The sequence below is a fragment of the Brassica napus genome, chromosome A4, assembly GCF_020379485.1.
Source record: "Brassica napus cultivar Da-Ae chromosome A4, Da-Ae, whole genome shotgun sequence".
Taxonomy (NCBI): Eukaryota; Viridiplantae; Streptophyta; class Magnoliopsida; order Brassicales; family Brassicaceae; genus Brassica; species Brassica napus.
In genome coordinates, this window is record NC_063437.1 from 9,586,747 (window position 1) to 9,607,037 (window position 20,291).

At 33.4% G+C, this 20,291-nt stretch overlaps 1 protein-coding gene across 1 annotated transcript; it reads left to right on the forward strand.

Moving 5' to 3' along the window:
• The first annotated feature begins 10,106 nt into the window (after positions 1 to 10,106).
• LOC106449566 (probable calcium-binding protein CML46) lies at positions 10,107 to 11,017 on the forward strand. The gene has a single exon (XM_013891306.3). The coding sequence runs from the start codon at positions 10,254 to 10,256 to the stop codon at positions 10,851 to 10,853; it is 600 nt and encodes a 199-aa protein (XP_013746760.1). The 5' UTR covers positions 10,107 to 10,253; the 3' UTR covers positions 10,854 to 11,017.
• Positions 11,018 to 20,291: the final 9,274 nt, after the last annotated feature.

Below are 20,291 nucleotides of genomic sequence, written 5' to 3' on the forward strand. Positions count from 1 at the left end.
AAGCTTAAAATCTAATTTATGCCCCATCAATGACTACTGTGTGTTCACAGATAAAGCAAATATCGTAAAATGCAAATACATGTTGATCATGACTTTTAGTTTAGCCAAAGAAAGAAGACTTGAAGAGTGTTCGGATTTAAAGGAACCTCGCTTTCTGATTAAATGGCTTTTCCAAAATGCTCTATGAAACTTTTCTTCCAACTATAATATTAACTAGAGTGCGGGTATTTATTTTCATTTTTATATAAATGAATATTATTTAAGCTTTTATTGGTTTATATTTTAAATATTTATCATATTTTAAATTTTTTATAAACACAACAATCAAATAGTTTACGTGCTGTAAAAAATAGTGACTCATGTCCATACTAAACTTTCGACAAATATTGATCTATTGATATGTTTGAGTAACATTTTTCTTAACATGAAATTGTTTTTCAAATGTAATAAGAATTTAAATATTTTGATCAAATATGGGGAATATGGTGAGATTTAGATACATTAGAAAAGAATATTTGGTTATAAACATAACAGTGTTTCATAAGTAATTCAAAGATATTTAAAATTTAATATTAATTTTTTTTTTGAAAATAATTAATAGTAACCGAATGGTTAAACATATGTTTTAGAAAATTTTGAAATATATATAATCTTAGGCGAGATATAATTATATTAAAAATAATATTCAGTTACAAATATTTCATATTGTTCTATAAGTAGTTTAAAAATATTTAAATCTTTGCATATATAGATTTTATTGTTCAAAATAATTAATGGTAAGTTAAACATATATTTTAGGAATATTCATCATATTGTTTAATATTCAATTTAAACTTGAATTTTGTTCAAAAATAATTAATGGTAACATTATCCAAGTTTAATATTGTTAAGATCGATTTTAAATTTGGATATTCCCAAAAAATAGCTAATTTGTTTTAGGAAATATATTAAATACGAAAATTAAGCTAAATTTAATTTAGGAAATTGTTTAATGAATAGGAAAAGACAATAATGATTCCTTAAAGATATGTTCATTTAATTACTTCAGTGGCATACCATCGTAAATAAATAGGAAAACTTAGGGCTGGGCAAAAAACCCGGATCCGAAGAACCGAACCGAATCCGATCCAAAAAAGTAATACCAAACCTGAACCGAAATTGATTAAATATCTGAATGAGTTCAAAATTTTGGTATCTAAAGAACTGAAACCGAACCCGATCCGAACCGAAGTATCTTGGATACCCGAATGTAACCGAAATAGATCTATATACCTAAATATATTACTTATTGTAGATTTAATATATATGAAAAAGATTCAAAATATATAAGATACTTTTAAGTTGTCTAAAATACTTGAAAATAGACATAAATAGTCAATTAAATGTCTAAAATATATTCAAAACACCAAAATGCTTGAAATATCTATTGATTTTCTATCCAAATATTCAAATCAAACTAATTTATATGTTAATTTTAAGTATTTTTACATATATTATTATACAAATTTATATGTAATATGTTTTTTTGTTTTATAGATTTTGAGAAATTTTAAGCATATAATGAATATTAATTTTTTTTAAAAAAATCTAATGGGTTATCCGAACCTGGACCGAACCCGCAAAGATCCGAACAGAACCCGAACCAAAATTTAGAAATACCCGAATGAGTCTGAAATCTTTAAACCCAAAAACCCGAAACTCGATTAGATCCGAACCAAACCCGAATGGGTACCCGAACGCCCACCCCTAAAAAAACTTATGGGTATTTTATAAGTATAACCGTACTTTTATTTTAATAATAGTGATTGGTGTATCAGGTCAATCTCATCTTTAGTTATCATGTTGTGTAAAACATACATTTAGGAATCACATTTATATTTTCCAAAAACAAAAACATATACTTTCACAAGAGTAACTGGAGAATTCATAGAACACATTCCACGTCTTTTCTACATGCTAAAAAGAAAAGGTAACAATCAAACATCAATAGTGATCAAGATCTTTTAAGGGAAACATACAATAAAAACTCCATAAATTAATAACGTTATTTTTTAATACTTTATTAATTTAACGAATTATTAATTTAAAGATTTTTTAATTGATATATTTGTAAATATATATATTTATGTAAAATAAAAAGAATAACTGCTTTTACGGTGTTGTATACTCACTATATGTAATAGATTCAAATTTATCTTCTTTATTTAAGATTATTTGTTGTATCGAGATATGTAATATACAATTTATAAAAGGTTTTAGATGTAGTCTAATAAAATAACATAAGAATGTTAAAAATAATTAAAAAGCGATTTCATTGGGAATAAATATAAAAAGTATAATACTTTGTTTATATATTTATATAAACTTCACATAATAATTATTAATTTATGATTATGGTGTGACCATGTATTTTTAAAGGTGTTTCAAAATTTTAATATCTTATCAAATTGTAATACACTTAAAACCGGCCCAACTCCAAATCTGAAGAATTTTTTAGTTTATCATAATTAATTTATCGAATATCACTGTACAATTTTTGAAACAATTAAAGAAGACAACTACATAATAGAAACACCAATTAGAGATTCAAAATAGAACTTAAAGTGGAGAACAAAGTTTATTTTGAGATTTGACTCAAGACCAAAGATTCATACATCTATTCATGTTCAACAAACACATATTTTACATAAAAGGGTTAGACCGTAGTTTCATATATTTGGATTTTTTTTTAAACATCAAACGGTTATTCGGTTACTTAAAGAATCATACATCTGTTCATATTAAACAAACACAGATTTTACATAAAAGGATTACACAACATCAAAGTCAAGAAACTTATTTGCATCTACTTCATTTGGCCTAGTGATCTTAGACAATATGGAGATGGTTTAATTGATTATTCAGTCATTCTTTTTTTTTCGTGTGTCAACGATTTTTCAGTCATTCTAATCAATATTATGATAAGTTTATTTCATGTGAGGTTTTTAAAAACTGTACTATATTAAAATTTTTAAAAATCGGTACAATTTATGTATCAATACTATTAAAAGGGAAGGAGTTTAAATAAATCTACTTAAAAAGTTGTTTGGACTTTTTTTTTTTTTTGGTCTTCCTTATATATTATATGTTATCCCTATTTAATCTCACTTTGTTATCAGCAAAATAAATATTATTAATTGGGCTTTGGGCGTTTAACTTAAAAAAGATAATTTAACTGATACAACTCATTCAGAAAAGAAAATTATAAATCCAATTAACTTTAGTTACAGAAAAAAAAATTAACCAAATTAAATTTAGACTTTTTTTTACAAAATCCCAAATTATGAAGACCATTTTATACATAAATACATATAAATGTAACATTATTTAAATTGTATGGATTTCTAATAATAAAATATCTGTCACAGACTGATTTTTTTTTAAAAAAATTGATAATAGTTTGATAGAAAATTAAAAAAGGAAAAAAAATAATACTTGCTTCACTATTTTGGTAGATTGATAATTAATATATTTATAAATAAACTTAACAATATTTGTTAAAAGAAATTTCTTATACAAGTCAAATATATATTAATATATCAAAAATTTATAAAACAAAAAAACAAATTATATTTTTCTCAGTGGGTTAATAACGGTCTTTTTGATTTTTAAATACTTTTACTATATTCATTTTATTATATTCTATCCTACTATATATGAGTTACTAGATCTTACGGTTCGACCACAAGTCTGATTCGGATATGAAAACTCAATGAAAACATTTTACCGGACTGAAATAATAATAATAGAACAGCTTTTAAATATTTTAGATTTCTAATAATAAATATAAATTCATTTAATATTTGAGTTTACGGTCACCAAAAAGCGCGGGTCAAAATCTAGTTCTTTATGTTATTGCTTGTTATGTTTTATATATATATCATTATTGAACTGTTTAAAAACATTTATTTATACTTATATTTGAAAGATAATCTTTGTATAAGCATTAAAAAATTATTTTAAAAATAATGATATATTATAAAAATTTTGTTTATGTATACAGTGAAGTTCTTAATAGAATTATAGGGATCAAACAAGTAATAAAATGAGGATATATGCCTTAGATAGAGTGTCCACGTAGACGAATATAATCGGTCAATGATAAACTATATTTTTGTCATGTCACCTCTCTGTTTGTTTTTACAAAATAATCCTTTAACTATTTACTTAAAGAATTGTAACCGAAAATAGTTTTTAGTGAAATATATTATTTATATAAATATAATTATAGTTTTTATTTACATAATAGTTTGTAAAGAAATATTTAGTGTAAATAGTATCATAATTTTATAAAATACTAAAATAAATTGGGTTGATTTTCAACTTTCACAAATAAAAAGTATTATTTGTAAACTTAGAAAAGAATATATCAAGAATATTCTTTTTCAGGAGAGAAAATAGAAAAATACATCGGAGACAAATCTATCTCTTCAATTATGAAATTCCTTTATTTTAGAAAAACAAAGTTAGAGGAATACATTGGAGATGGTCTAAGGCATTGCCGACGTAAATAATCGACATTAAGATTTCAGCTTTTATGATTCTTAATATTCTAATGTTTCAATATAATTTGAATATTCCATTTGCTTTATAATATAATGGTTTAAAAGTATTTTTTGTTTCACTATATAAATTATTTTTATATTCCAATGTAACTTTATACTTATTGGATATTGTGTGGCCAATTAAATTATATAAATTACTGTGTAATTGATTAAATTTATATATTAAATGACAGTTTTCTAAAGTAATAAATTTTAAATATTACAAATTTTAATTACAAATGGAGGATATAAACCTCAGATAGAGTGTCCACGTAGGCGAAAATAATCGGCTATGAGAAACTATATCTTTGCCATGTCACCTCCTCGATTTATTTTTACAAAATGATCTTTTAATTTTTAAATAAACAATTATAACCGAAAATATTTTTTTAGTGAAATATATTATTTATATAAATATAATTATATTATTTATTTACATAATAGTATGTAAAGAAATATTTAGTGTAAATAATATCATATTTTATAAAATACTAAAATAAATTGGACTCGTTTTCAACTTTCACAAATAAAAAATATTATTTGTAAACTTAGAAAATAATATATCAAGAATATTCCTTTTTAGGAGAGAAAATATAAAATACATGAGAGACAAATCCATCTATATTATGTAATTCCTCTATTTTAGAAAAAATAATAAAGGGATATATTGGAGATGGTCTAAGGCATGGCCGACGTAAATGATAGACGTTGAAATTTCAGCTTTTCTGATTCTTACTATTCTAATGTTTCAATATAATTTGAATATTTCCTTTGTTTTATAATATAATGGTTTAAAAGTATTTTTTGTTTCACTATATAAATTGTTTTTATATTTCAATGTAACTTTATATTTATTGGATATTTTATGGCCATTATGTAAATTACTGTGTAATTGAATAAAGTTTTATATTAAATGACAGTTTTCTAAAGTACTAACTTTTAAATATTACAAATTTTAATTAAAATTGATTACATTTTGAAACAGATAGAGTAATTTATAAACTAACTCTATATAGATATGAGGACAAATTTGTAAAGTGGTCCCACCTTGAATTTTTGTCATTCTGTGCATTCATAATTGGAAGGAGATAATCAACATATAATATTATGTTACTCTTAGTATATTAGAAATGGTCGAACCGTAAACCAATTAAGGATGATGTAAAGAAGACATAAAGATGTATTTCGAGTTATCACAAATATATAATCAATTGACAACAACGTAATTATTTCCAGCGTAGGACAACAGAGAAGAGTTTTCATACCTTCTAATATTATAATATCTCACTATATTAGTGGCTAATTCAGTTTTCTCTAACACAAGTATTCACTCTATTCTTGGAGTTTAACCTTTTCTATCTGATGATATTAGTAGTTTGATCTCCAACAAAAACGGTCAAACTGTACATTGTAATTGGAGAAAGAAAACAAACAAAAATCAACCGAAGAATTTTAAGGTATATGAAACAAAAACTGGAAATAACAATTCTCTGCAATTAAAACAAAAAATATACACAAAAATAAAGATTTAGTAAAATAAAATCATAATATAATTTCCATAATTGATAATGCTCAGTTACACTAAAAAGTCTAAATTTACAACATGCACAGTTTTATTTACATCTTTAAACCTATTATCTAATTAAAATGATTCTAAAAAAAGTGTCAGCAAGAAAATTTAGAAAATATACGATAAAATATAATACATAACGTTAAAAATACATTATCACTAATCACTAAAAAATCATGTTAGTAGTAATAAAAATGAAATGACAACACATTAATTAAAACCATAGAACGGCACACAACAATGTGTTATTAAATATAAAAACTATAAATTAAATATGCTTAACGCAAACACACATAAAAATGAGACGTCATATTTGGATATATTTAAATAAACAATTTTAAATATATTATATTCTTGATAATTTTAAAATTACTTAAAAAGAAACTAAATTATAAAAAATTAATATACAAATAAAACTAAAGCAATATTTTGCAACATCAAAATAATAAATGAATAAAAATATATTATGTTAATAAAATAGATTTTATATTTTAAAGACTTCTAATTCATGTAATATTACAAAATTCAAAATTTGTTTATTACGATTAATATTTTACCGTTAAATATATTAAAATAATATTTTAGATCAATATTTACTGTATGTTTTCAACTATTACACGTAAAAAATGTTATTAAGTACATTTTTTTAAAGGGAGTTTTATATTTTAGTTAGGTTATTGGAGTAGTTTTTCTTTTCGTGAATTTATTCGAGATGAGATTCCGATTTTTTAAACTAAGATAATTTATTTTCTATACATAATTATATATATTTTTACATAACTCTAAAATCTCGAACTTGATTCTTTATATTTTATTAGTTAATTGTGTTACATACTTCAAACTAAAATATATATAAAAAAATCAAATATAAAAATTAGTTATATATAATTTAATATAAAAAAATTCACATACAAATAAAAATGAAAAACGTAAAAAATTTAAATATATTATCCGCGCGTAGCGCGGAGAAAAAATCTAGTTATTAATAAAAAAATTCAACATCATGATAAATCTATGAACAGTGATTCTTTAAATATACCGTAATAATGTTCATAAGCTCATTTTCATTTTGAATGAGGTACTATTTGAGAGAGGTTCTATTCATTTTCTTTTATGTTTTTCTCTCACTTTGATGTATCATTAGTAGGCCTGAGACTTTTATCCGAGATCCGGATTTGATCCGAGATTCGATCCGGATCCGCCCCAAAAATCCGGATATCCAGAAGGGACGAATCTGGATCCGGATAGTAAAAAGTTGGATCCGTCAAAGCCGGATATTTCTTGATTTTTTAGTCTGGATATCCGGATCCGTAAGTTTTATTAATAACTATTTAAAAAATAGTAATATCTATATATAAAAACTAACTTTATTTAATATATTTTCATTTTTATTATAGTATATGTAAATTTCATGTAAATTTTGTAATATTATACATAGAAATAATTAAAAAAATATATATTTTTTTATTTTTATATTATTTTAATATTTTATATATATTAATATTAGTTTTTATCAATTTTAAGGATCCAAATCCGGATCTGGATATCCGCCGGATATTACAATTTTTAGAAGGATATTCGACACCCGGATATCCGAGAACCCCATATCCGGATAAAGATAGTAAAATTATGGATCCGATAAGGATTCGGATACCTGAAAATTATCTGAATACTCAATCCGTCTCAGGCCTAATCATTAGAAATGTTCTAGAAAAGTCTTTTGATATTTCAGTTACAAAAAAAAAGTCTTTTGATATGTACTATGCTGCAGTAACAAAGGGTTGGTTTTCTCAGTTAACGTACTTTTTGGGAGATAAATGTTATGTATTATCTAACGTATAAACATATACCAGTTTGAAACAACCCTCACTGAATATTTTTTCAAACAAAAACAACCCTCACTGAATATAAAAATCAGCTCAGACGAAAAGAACTAAGAATATTTCCAACAATGAATCTTATCTGAGACTGATCCTCAAAATAAAAGTAAGGTGATTAAGTGAATACTCCAAAAAGAACTTCAAATACATTTTTAATTTTTTTTTTTGAATTTTACATTTTATATCAATTTTATTAAACATAAAAAGAAGCATTAAAATTTTTATAAATAAATAATCAATACACACTAAAAATGTAAAACACAATATTTGTGATTCATACATGAATATTTTAATTTTACGAAGTGAGTAAATCTTTAATTTTTTAAAATGAAATGTCTCGACTAGAGAAATATTTACGAAATTACATATACATAATATTTTTATTTTATATTAATAATTTTTATTTTTATTGTAATATATTTATATATTTTGTATTAATAATATGTATATATATATATGAAATATTTAAGTGAAATATAATAATAAAGATTAAAGATATAAAAATTAATATTACCTGAAGTATATGTAAGTACATAATTATAACTTATAAAGTGAAAAATTAAATAATATTTTTAGGTTTTGAATAGTAAAACCTTAAATTTGAAGTTTCAATAATCAGAACCAAATTTGATGGTTTGAATGTTTGTTTAAAAGCCAAAAACCTCAAAATTTGGAAGTTTGGAAGTTTGAAAGCTTCATAGTAATGTCTAATGAACGAACATTTTATATGATATCAGAACAAGAAGTAGGACGTTAATATAATAACGTTTGTGGAAAAACGCAAGTGAAAAAGAAAGCCACTCACTATATAATTTCCAGGAAACTTACTTAGGAAATTAGTTGCAACTGTTATATTAAATCGTTTTTGTCCTTTTCATTCCCCATTAAGAGAGTGATAGATTATTCATAGATTAATTGTTTTCAATCTTATGAATGAATCGGCCAAATAATTCTGAGACCAAGCTGGTACAGCGCGGCGGTCGTGGAGTGCGGGGAACAGGATGAGGACGTGGAAGGGAACACTGCTTATGCTGTGACTTGTACTGACAGTAGAAAAAATCAGATTACACAACTGATTCAACCTCATGCAAGCTCAGCGATCATTGACACATGCGCTTCACACATGACATAAGACTTGTATCTCTCTCTTGATGGATGTCGCTGACATTGTTTCCTCGCCTGATAAATTCCCTAATGGGAATGCATCTAGAGCAACGAAGCGTGGTTCACAGTAACTACACTCTGATTATGTGCTCCACAATGTGTTGTTTGTCCCGGAATTCTATTGTACTCTAATTTCCGTTGCAAAATTGTTGAAACAAACCGGATGTTTAGCAATCTTTATTGAATGTGATGGTTTTTGCAGGATCATTTTTACAAACACTTTGATTGTAGTGGATGAAGAGCGTGAGGGAGTATACTACTTTACCAGCGTCTTGGCAGCTCAGGCTCATAAAGTTTCAAAGAGGGTCACATCTACTTGAGCATTGTGGAAATGTAGACTAGAACATCCTTCTACTTGTGCTTTTATCTTTTTTACCAGATTGTGATCATTCCTTTACTGCTCTTGATATATGTAAGAATATTTTGTAGATGCGCTGGATGGCGTTGTACACATTACACATATATGCTGTAACATTTTTTATCATAACAAAAGGAAATATGGGAAATTTCAGAACACAAAAGGGAGTTTGTATAGTTTGCATTCTTGCATAAAAATGTTCCAGACGTTCTTTCATTTCAGACAAAGAATAAATTGTAAAATAATGTCTAAAACTAGTATCTTAAAACCCGAACTGAACGACACGGTAGGAACACGATGAAACGAGACGTGAATTTTGGTCACCTATAATATATTTAAGTATTAACAATCATACTTTTAAAATATGGTTTCAATTAGTTGGTACACATGACTGTAAAATAGTAAACTGACCAAACGTTCCTTCAAATAAGTCCAAAAAAATGGTACAGAAGAAATTTCCTCTCAACTTACTTATTCTTTTCTTAGACTTAAGTTTCTATGTAAGTTTCCTCTTTCCCTTTCCTTCCCCACCTCTTATTCCAACTGCAACTTCCTCACTTTTGCCTCTCCACCAAAGCTCTGTCCAAATTGACTTATTCATCATGTATATATATATAAACCTTATGAAACCTCATATCTCCCACATCTCATCCAAAACATTTATTTCATTCATTTTCTAAGTATAGTCTAAATCTAACATGACTGGAAGCCACTTATATTGTCTTATAACCATGGAGAAGAGTTCCTTGTCCGAATGCAAACACTCTTCTTCTTCTTCTTGTTTCCCTTTGTTTGGTCTGATCGATTTGTTCCTCATCAGTTTTTTAAAATGGGTTTCTCTCGCTCAGATCTTTTTCTCCAGATCTTGTCCTCTTCTTGCACACCAGCAATGTGTTTCCGAGAAGAAGAACAAAGATCTCGAGGTCCAGAGCTCCGTCAAACAAGATGATGGTCTTTTCAGAGAAGATGCAGAGATGGTGATGAGAAGCTTAGGACTTCTCACCGACTCAGAAAGCGAGGGACTTCAGAAACGTTACAGTTCGGAGGAGCTTTCGAAGCTGTTTGAAGAGAAAGAGCCGAGCTTGGAGGAAGTGAAGCAGGCTTTTGATGTCTTTGATGAAAACAGAGATGGGTTTCTTGATCCAATAGATTTGAAGAGAGTTTTGACAGTCCTTGGGTTAGAGCAAGGATCTAACCTTGAGAACTGCAGGAGAATGATCAGATCGTTCGACGGAAACAAAGATGGAAGAATCGATTTCTATGGATTTGTGAAATTCATGGAGAATAACTTCTGCTGAAGTCATAGTTTCTTAAGTAATAATCTATCAACTTCTGCACACTTTTTCTTTTTTTTTCAACTTTTTGCTTTTAAGATAACGTCTGTTAATATGGTTTTCTCATCACCTTCTTGTAAAAATTATTGAAGTTTAATATCAAAAGCTCCTATAGAGCACAAAAACAATGAGATGAGGAATCATTGTCACAAACATGAACAATCTGTAACAAACAAAAGCCTCACCAGTAAATCACAGAGAGAAAATTGAAGTAGTGCACACTATTAAAACCTAGAAAACAATAACTAGAGAAGTTTAGGTTTAAATATTCACCAATAAGAAGAACACTGACCATAAAAAGATGGAGTTATTTGATAACTTCGAGATAAAGCTTGATTACTGTCAGTCAGCAGATATCCTCGCGTTTTTAGTCACTCTGGCGTTTTCATAAGACCATAAGCCACACCAAGCTTTGATTATTCTCTCTCTGCTTGTCGTCTACCCTTAATGGCCTGATCTTTGACAAGACTTGCTTCACCTTCGCTTGTAAATCAGCACAATCTCGGCATGTTGATTGTCTTATTTGGTTTAGTATGTTGGGCCTAATTATTAAGCCTAATGGCTCAAATAATATATGGCAAAATGTGAAAACGAAATGGCCTTACGGGTTCTTACAAAAAGTCTTGATGGCTTTAATGAAATGAAGTTAACAACATCCCACATCGGTTGGGAGAGTTGATTTTGAGGAGTATATATATGTCTTCATGACATGAGAGGTTAAACAGCTTAGAGAAAGAGGGAGCTCCCTACACGCGCGCCGCCGTCCGGCCGGCTCGGTGTGTGCTTGGGTTTGGGCTTGGGTGGCCTTTGGCCCGATATTGCCATTTTTTTCGGGAAAATACAGCATACAATTTTATTTAAACGACAAATAGTTTGTCTAAAAATTAAAAACGTCATGCATATTATCTTCTCGAAAATTTAAAACGAGATAAGAGAGAGTCTTGAGGAAGAAGTTTCAGAACTCAACTTTCCTCGATTTCCGCGAGATTCTCGCCCACGTGCAGCAGCTGTTGCGGGAAGTGGGTCGTCTCCGTCTCTTTAAATATCGTCTCTCCTCTTCCTTCATTTCTCAACTTTTTCACATCGAAACCAGCATCAAAATTCCCTTAGCGTAAATCATAAAAACGAGAGTGTTTCGTAGAGTTTATAGTTCAATAGGGCGATCACGAGTGAGGCGTGATTCGTCTGCCATGGTTGTATCATGGGACTCTATATTCGTACAGTTCCGTCTCACTAACGGAGCGAATATTTTGAGTTAAGGAAAGAGATTATATCTCGCCTCCATGTCTCGTTGCGAATACGATTTCTTATCGTTCTCGTATTCATTTTCTATATTCGTCTATTTCCTTAACTTCGCTTTTATTATATCGTTTACATCAGTCCGGTTTACCGGCTTTTACAATCTTAACTCAAAATCGCTTTATGTCTAAAGCTCGAATCGGGTTGAAAAACGATTAATAGAAACGGGTTTTGGAACCGTGTTTGCGATTTGATTTCTAGCACTTCCGTGAAACGTTTTGCTCTTATCACATAACGATGTTTGCGATTTGCTATACGCTTATCCGCGAAACGTTTCAGCGTTGTGCTAAAAACGTGTTTGCGATTTGCTTTATAGTACTTCCGCGAAACGTTTCTGTTTTATTTCATTACGATTTGCAGATTGCTTTTTAGCATTTTTTGGCAAAATGTTTTTGATACATCTTCAAAACGTTCTATAAATGAATCGTTTCAAGATCGCTTTCTTAAGCGAGTTTGTGAAACATTCTAAGTCTATAAAAATGGTTTCTGCGAACGCTTTTAAGCGAGTTTGCAAAACGTTTTTCAAGACTTATATCGATATGATTTGGTTCAAACACCAAAAATGAACATCGATTTTAGACTATTATTTTCTTTAAAATAATATGTTAATTGTTGAATGGAGTACTAATCCGTTTTCATGTTTTATCTACAGGAAAATGACAAACGAGAACGACACCCCCACTCCCATGGACACCTCGGATGTCATTCAGACTCCACTCAACGCTGCAGCAACTGGCGTGACTCAGAAGAAACAAAAGCCCAACAACAAGGGAAGCCCACGTCCCAATCAAGAACCCGCGCAACGGTCTGATTTAAAAGAGAAGAAAGAAGACAAAAGTGAAGTACAGAAGATGACGCAAGAAATCAGAGATGGTAATGGCGTGAGTTTGAGAAACAAGTTTTCAGCCCTTGATCTTCTGGACGATTGAGATCTATACATCTGTCTAGAACACTAGGGTTTTCATTTACAGCTATAAATATCTCTATCTTGTAATCGTTGAAAGTTAAGAAAGAATGAAATGAAATCTCAGTAAATTAAAACTTCATCTTCTTCAAGTAAACTTCTTTATGGTATCAGAGCTATGGCGATGGAACCTTACACGCCACCTTCTCTGAAGATAGTCAACTCTGTTACTGTCAAACTCACCGACAAGAACTACATTTTATGGAAGCGTCAGTTCGAGGCCTTTCTTAACGGCCAAGGTCTTTTAGGGTTTGTCACCGGATCTACACCTCAACCCGTAGCCACCATCTCTGTTCCAAACATCAACGGTACGACTACTCCTGTACCAAACCCAGATTCCGCTCTATGGTTTCAGACTGACCAAGTCATACAGTCATGGTTACTTGGGTCATTTACTGAAGATATTCAAAGCGTCGTACTCAACTGCTGCACTGCGCAAGAGATCTGGTCTACCTTGGCCAGTCACTTCAACAGAGCCTCCTCGTCTCGACTCTTTGAGCTTCAACGCAAACTTCAGACAATATCCAAGCAGAACAAAACCATGAAAGACTACCTACGCGAGATAAAGACTATCTGTGATCAGCTCACATCGATTGGTAGCCCAGTTCCTGAACGTATGAAGATCTTCGCAGCTCTATTTGGTCTAGGGAAAGAATATGAGCCCACCAAAACTAGCATTGAGGGATCTATGGATGGAACTCAAGATCCGAGCTTTGATGACATCATTCCCCGACTGAATGCGTTTGATGACCGTCTACAAAGCTATCAAGTTGATACTGGAGTAACTCCTCACTTGGCGTTTCATACCACCAGAGGAAGACCCTTCTTCAACAGAAACAGAGGAAGAGGTCGTGGAGGAAGAGACTTCTTTTCCACCAGAGGACGAGGATTCCCTCAGCACATCGCATCATCGTCATCATCAAGATCCTCTGTATCATCCGATGGTGACTCAAGGCCAGTGTGTCAGATCTGTGGAAGAATAGGTCATGTGGCCATGAAATGCTGGCACAGGTTCGACAATACCTACCAGATTGATGAGATGCATCATGCTCTTGCTGCTCTTCGTATGTCAGAGATCACCGATGGAGCTGGACATGAGTGGTTCCCAGACACAGGAGCGTCGGCTCACATCACCAACTCCCCCAACCACTTACAGCAAGCGACTCCATACAATGGCTCAGACTCTGTTATGGTTGGGAACGGCAAGTTTCTTCCGATAACACACACTGGATCTTCTAGCATAGCTTCTTCTTCAGGTAAGCTACCGTTAAAAGATGTTCTTGTGTGTCCTAATATTGCCAAGTCTTAATTGTCTGTGTCAAAGTTTACCAAGGATTATCCGTGTGGTTTTGATTTTGATTGTGACAACGTACATGTATATGATAAGGGAACCAAGAGGGTTCTTCTTCGGGGAAGAAACACTAACGGGTTATACAAACTAAGGAGTCCAGCAGTTCATGCCTTCTTCACAACCAGACGTGTTGCTGCTAGTGATGAGGTGTGGCATCAAAGGCTAGGACATCCCAACCCACTTATCTTACATCATCTATCTTCAAGTAGGACTATCTTGATAAATAAGGGCTCCAAGTCTCAGTGCAATGCGTGCAAGCTTGGCAAGAGTACAAGGCTTCCTTTCACGGCGTCTTCATTTGTTGCTACACGGCCTCTGGAACGAATCCACTGTGACCTATGGGGACCAGCACCAGTAGCTTCAGTTCAAGGATTTCACTACTATGTAATCCTTGTAGACAATTTCTCTAGACATAGTTGGTTGTTTCCTCTAAAGAAGAAGTCTGATTTCATGTCTGTTTTTGTTGCCTTTCAAGAACTTGTTCAGAATCAATATTGTACTAAGATCAGTTCTTTCCAATGTGATGGCATCAGGCAACTAATATCCTGCCCATATACCCCACAACAAAATGGGTTGGCAGAAAGAAAACACAGACAGATTACTGAGATCGGTCTCTCACTTCTGTTTCAAAGCTGTGTTCCTCACAAATACTGGGTCGAAGCCTTCTTCACAGCCAACTACCTAAGCAATCTACTACCTCACAGTGCCTTGAAAGAAGCTAAGAGCCCTTACGAGATACTTCAAAAGAGAGCTCCACAATACTCGCTACTGAAGGTATTTGGATGCGCATGCTTCCCTACTCTAAGAGATTATGCAGCAAACAAGTTTGATCCAAGATCGCTGAAGTGTGTGTTTATGGGGTACAGCGAGAAATTCAAAGGGTATAGATGCTTGCTACCGTCAACGGGAAGGGTCTACATCAGTAGACACGTAACCTTTGATGAGCAAAACTTCCCGTTCTCAGCAGAGTACAGACATCTTCATTCTCCTACAAACACAACTCTTATGTCATCTTGGTTCAAGAGTCTACCTCCTGTCATCTCAGAAGTAAACAGCTCAGCAAGTTCAAGTAAGCCATCTGAATCAGACCAGTCTTCAGGTGATGCTAGAGATTCTGAAAGGGATTCTCCTCTACTGCAAGTTGCCTCGAGATTACAGAAGATAGATCAGCGAAAAGAAACTGTTCAAGTTGCTCCAACTACCTCAGTCACAGTAGAACAGTCAATGAACAGAAGTGGGCAAGAAGCTTCAGTCAGCATCACAGAAAGAGAACAGGTTCCAGTGCAACACAGAATGGTAACAAGGTCTCAGTTAGGAATCGTCAAACCTAATCCAAAGTATGCTCTACTTACAAAGAATACAGTCCTCAAAGAACCAGAGTCAGTCAAAGAAGCGCTGGCACATCCTGGTTGGAATGAATCAATGAGCGAAGAGTATGACAACTGCATCATAACGAAGACATGGTCTCTTGTACCAAAAACTCCAGATATGCATGTTTTGGGAAACAAGTGGATATACAGAATCAAGCTGGGATCTGATGGGACAGTGAAGAAGCTGAGATCAAGGTTAGTGGCTCAGGGCTGTGGACAGGAGGAAGGTATCGATTATTGGGAAACTTACAGTCCTGTTGTAAGAACAGCAACGGTACGACTGATTCTTCACACGGCTACTGTAATGAAATGGAGTATAAAGCAAATGGATGTAGCAAATGCGTTTCTGCATGGTGATCTAACAGAAAAAGTGTACATGAAGCAACCAGCAGGGTTTGAAGATCCACTCAAGTCCGATCATGTTTGCCTTCTACACAGATCACTGTATGGACTGAAACAGAGTCCACGCGCATGGTTTGATAAATTTAGCTCCTATCTCTTGGAGTTTGGATTCAAGTGCAGTGTCAAAGACCCATCTCTATTCATCTATTCTAAAGGCAAAGATGTTATAATGCTGCTTCTGTACGTCGATGACATGCTAATCACTGGAAATGCATCAGAGATTCAACAACAGTTTCTCAGCGACATTAGTAATCGGTTCAGAATGAAAGATCTTGGACAAATGGAGTACTTTCTTGGCATTCAGGCAGTGTTCCACGACTCAGGCCTCTTTCTTTCACAGGAGAGATATGCTCTTGACTTACTAGCAGCTGCGGGTATGAGTGATTGCTCAGAGATAAACACACCGCTCCCTATCAGACTGAACAAGGTACCAGATCAAGATATTTTGTTCAAAAGTCCAATTTACTTCAGGAGCCTAGCTGGGAAGCTACAATACCTCACGCTAACGAGACCAGACCTTCAGTTCTCGGTTAACTACATATGTCAGAAGATGCATGCTCCATCAGTCTCAGATTATCGTCTCTTAAAGCGCGTTCTGCGCTATGTAAAGGGAACAATTGCCTACGGAATCAACTTCGCTCAGGACACGGACTTCACACTTCGTGCTTACAGTGACAGCGACTGGGCAGGCTGTCCTCACACACGCAGATCAACAGGTGGGTTCTGCACCTTTCTTGGAAGCAACATCATCTCATGGTCCTCCAAAAAGCAACCAACAGTGTCGAGAAGTTCAACCGAAGCCGAATATAGATCACTGTCAGAGACTGCATCAGAACTGAGCTGGATATGTTCTGTCATGCGGGAGATCGGAGTACCGGTGTTGGTTACACCAGAGCTTTACTGTGATAATCTCTCATCTGTTCATCTCACGGCAAATCCCACTTATCACAAGAGATCAAAACACTTTGAGCTCGATTATCACTATGTACGAGAGAGAGTTGCTCTTGGAGCACTTGTGGTTCGTCATGTTCCGGCTTATCTACAGCTAGCAGACATATTTACAAAGTCCTTACCTTATGCTGCATTCGATGACTTGAGCTTCAAACTTGGCATTTCTTCACCACCAACGCCAAGTTTGAGGGGGAATATTAACCAGAGTGCTCAAAACGCTGCAGTTTCGACAATGGATCAGAAGAAACAAAAGCCCAACAACAAGGGAAGCCCACGTCCCAATCAAGAACCCGCGCAACGGTCTGATTTAAAAGAGAAGAAAGAAGACAAAAGTGAAGTACAGAAGATGACGCAAGAAATCAGAGATGGTAATGGCGTGAGTTTGAGAAACAAGTTTTCAGCCCTTGATCTTCTGGACGATTGAGATCTATACATCTGTCTAGAACACTAGGGTTTTCATTTACAGCTATAAATATCTCTATCTTGTAATCGTTGAAAGTTAAGAAAGAATGAAATGAAATCTCAGTAAATTAAAACTTCATCTTCTTCAAGTAAACTTCTTTAGTGACAACCGCTGGAAACATCACAGCGTCAACCACTGCAGCAACAACGAGCACTTTCCTCCCTGCGGGGAATGCTGCTGATGAAACCACTCGCCGTACCCTATTCGGTGCTGGTCTTTATCAGACGAATTCAATTTCAGCAACTGCAAGTGGTCCGGTGGCAGTTCAAACTCCTCCGACTGTCCCTAGTGTGTTCACTCAAGGACTGATGCCAAACCAATTTGATGGCAAAGGCTTCAAAACGTGGCAGAAGAAGATGTTGTTCTTCCTGGCAACGATGAAGCTGGAGAAGTTCCTCCAGGAGGACAAGCCCCTTATGCCTTACGGGATTGATGATGTTCACAGCCTCGCAACTGTTGACATATGGGTGCATTCCGACTTTATCTGCAAATGCTACATTTTGGGTCGCCTCATTGACCCATTGTACCGTGTCTACTGTGAGATTCCCACGGCGAAAGAGTTATGGAGATCACTAGATAAGAAGTACAGAGGTGAGGACGCTGGCTGCCAGAAGTATGTGGTCTCAAAATTCCACGACTTCAAAATGGTGGATTCAAAACCCATCATGGATCAGGTGGAAACGCTTCAGCTCATTTGCCATGAAATCGCTGCTGAAGGAATGTCCATCTGCGAGACATTCACAACTCTCAGCTTCATTGAAAAGCTTCCTCCAAGCTATGCGGATTTCAAGAACTAATTGAAGCACAAGAAGAAGAAGATGGGGCTCAAGGAGCTCATCACGAGGCTTCAGATGGAATCCAGAAACCGAACTGCTGCAAAGATCGGTACAAAGGAGCACAGTGTCAACATGGCTGAGCACAAAGACAAAGGAAAGGCCCACGCCTATTCTCCTGCCAAGCCTTCCAAAACTGCTGCAGCCTTGAAAGCTTCTGGAAAAAACTTCAAGAACAAAGGTATTGAGATCAATGCGAATGTGGAGAAGTTCAAGGGAAAATGTCACTACTGCCACAAAGTGGGGCACAAAACTGTTGAGTGTCGCAAAAAGATCAAAGATGAGAAGGCTCAGGCAAATCTCACTGAGGAGGATCTCGTTGCTGTGGTGACTGAAGCAAATATGGTTGAAAGCAACAATCCCAAGGAATGGTGGTATGACACTGGTGCAACCACCCACATTTGCACCGATAGGGCGATGTTCAGCACCTATCAGAAAAGCAAGACTAAGGAGAAGCTCAAGATGGGAAACACTGCAGTCTCCAAGATTGAAGGACGCGGCAATGTGATCTTGAAGATGACATCTGGACGTGAGGTCACTTTGACAAATGTGAAGCATGTGCCTGACATGAGGAAGAACCTAGTCTCGGGAACCTTGCTCAGCAAGAATGGATTCGCCACAAGTTTTGAGGCGGATAAGCTCGTGATTAGGAAGAATGGGATGTATTTGGGAAGAGGGTATGTTAAGGGTGGACTTGTCAAGTTGAATGTAATGACAGTCACTCCAAAAGTTGTAGCTCTAAAAGTTTCAATGAATAAGAATGAGCCAGTTGCTTATTTGGTTGAGTCTTTTAATATATGGCATAAAAGATTAGGCTATGTAAACTACAAATCAATACAAAGATTAATGAATTTAAATCTAATTCCTAAATGCAAAACAAGTAAACAAAAATGTGAAATATGCGTACAGGCTAAGCTCACAAAAACGCCATCACCTCGTGTTGAAAGAACTAATAAACCTCTAGATTTAATTCACACCGATTTATGTGATTTAAAATACTTACAAACTAGAGGTGGTACAAAGTACTTTGTGACCTTCATAGATGACTGCACAAAATATTGTTATGTTTATTTATTGCATAGCAAAGATGAAACCTTAGAAAAATTTAAAGAATTTAAACTCGAGGTCGAAAATCAGCTTAAAACAACTATTAAAGTAGTTAGAAGCGACAGAAGAGGCGAGTATGATGGTCCGTTCAATGCTTTCTGTAAAGAACATGGAATAATCCATCAAACTACAGCTCCTTACTCACCAGAATCTAATGGAGTTGCTGAACGCAAAAATCGAACTCTAAAGGAGATGATGAATGCTATGTTGCAGGAATCTGGGTTACCCCAGAACATGTGGGGGGAAGCGTTGCTTACCACTAATTATATCCTCAACAAGATTCCACACAAAGTAACTGGCAAAACTCCATATGAATTATGGAAAGGTAATTTACCTTCGTATAAATACCTCAAAGTGAGGGGGTGTCTGGCAAAAGTTGCGGTACCGCCACCAAAGAAGGTCACTATTGGACCTAAAACAGTGGATTGCATCTTCATCGGATATGCACATAACAGTAATGCTTATCGTTTTCTGGTACATAAATCTGAAATATCAGACATTCATGAAAATACAGTCATAGAATCAAGAAATGCATCTTTCTTCGAAAATATTTTTCCATATAAGGAAAAACAAGGTTCAAAACGAACTCGAGAAGAAAGAGACAACGACAAGACACTACAAGAAAACATCGGGATACTGAGGGAAAAAATCGTCGGTATGTC

Bases quoted from the DNA above. Each gene is read 5' to 3' on its own strand.
- LOC106449566 (XM_013891306.3), top strand. From the start codon at position 10,254: ATGACTGGAAGCCACTTATATTGTCTTATAACCATGGAGAAGAGTTCC.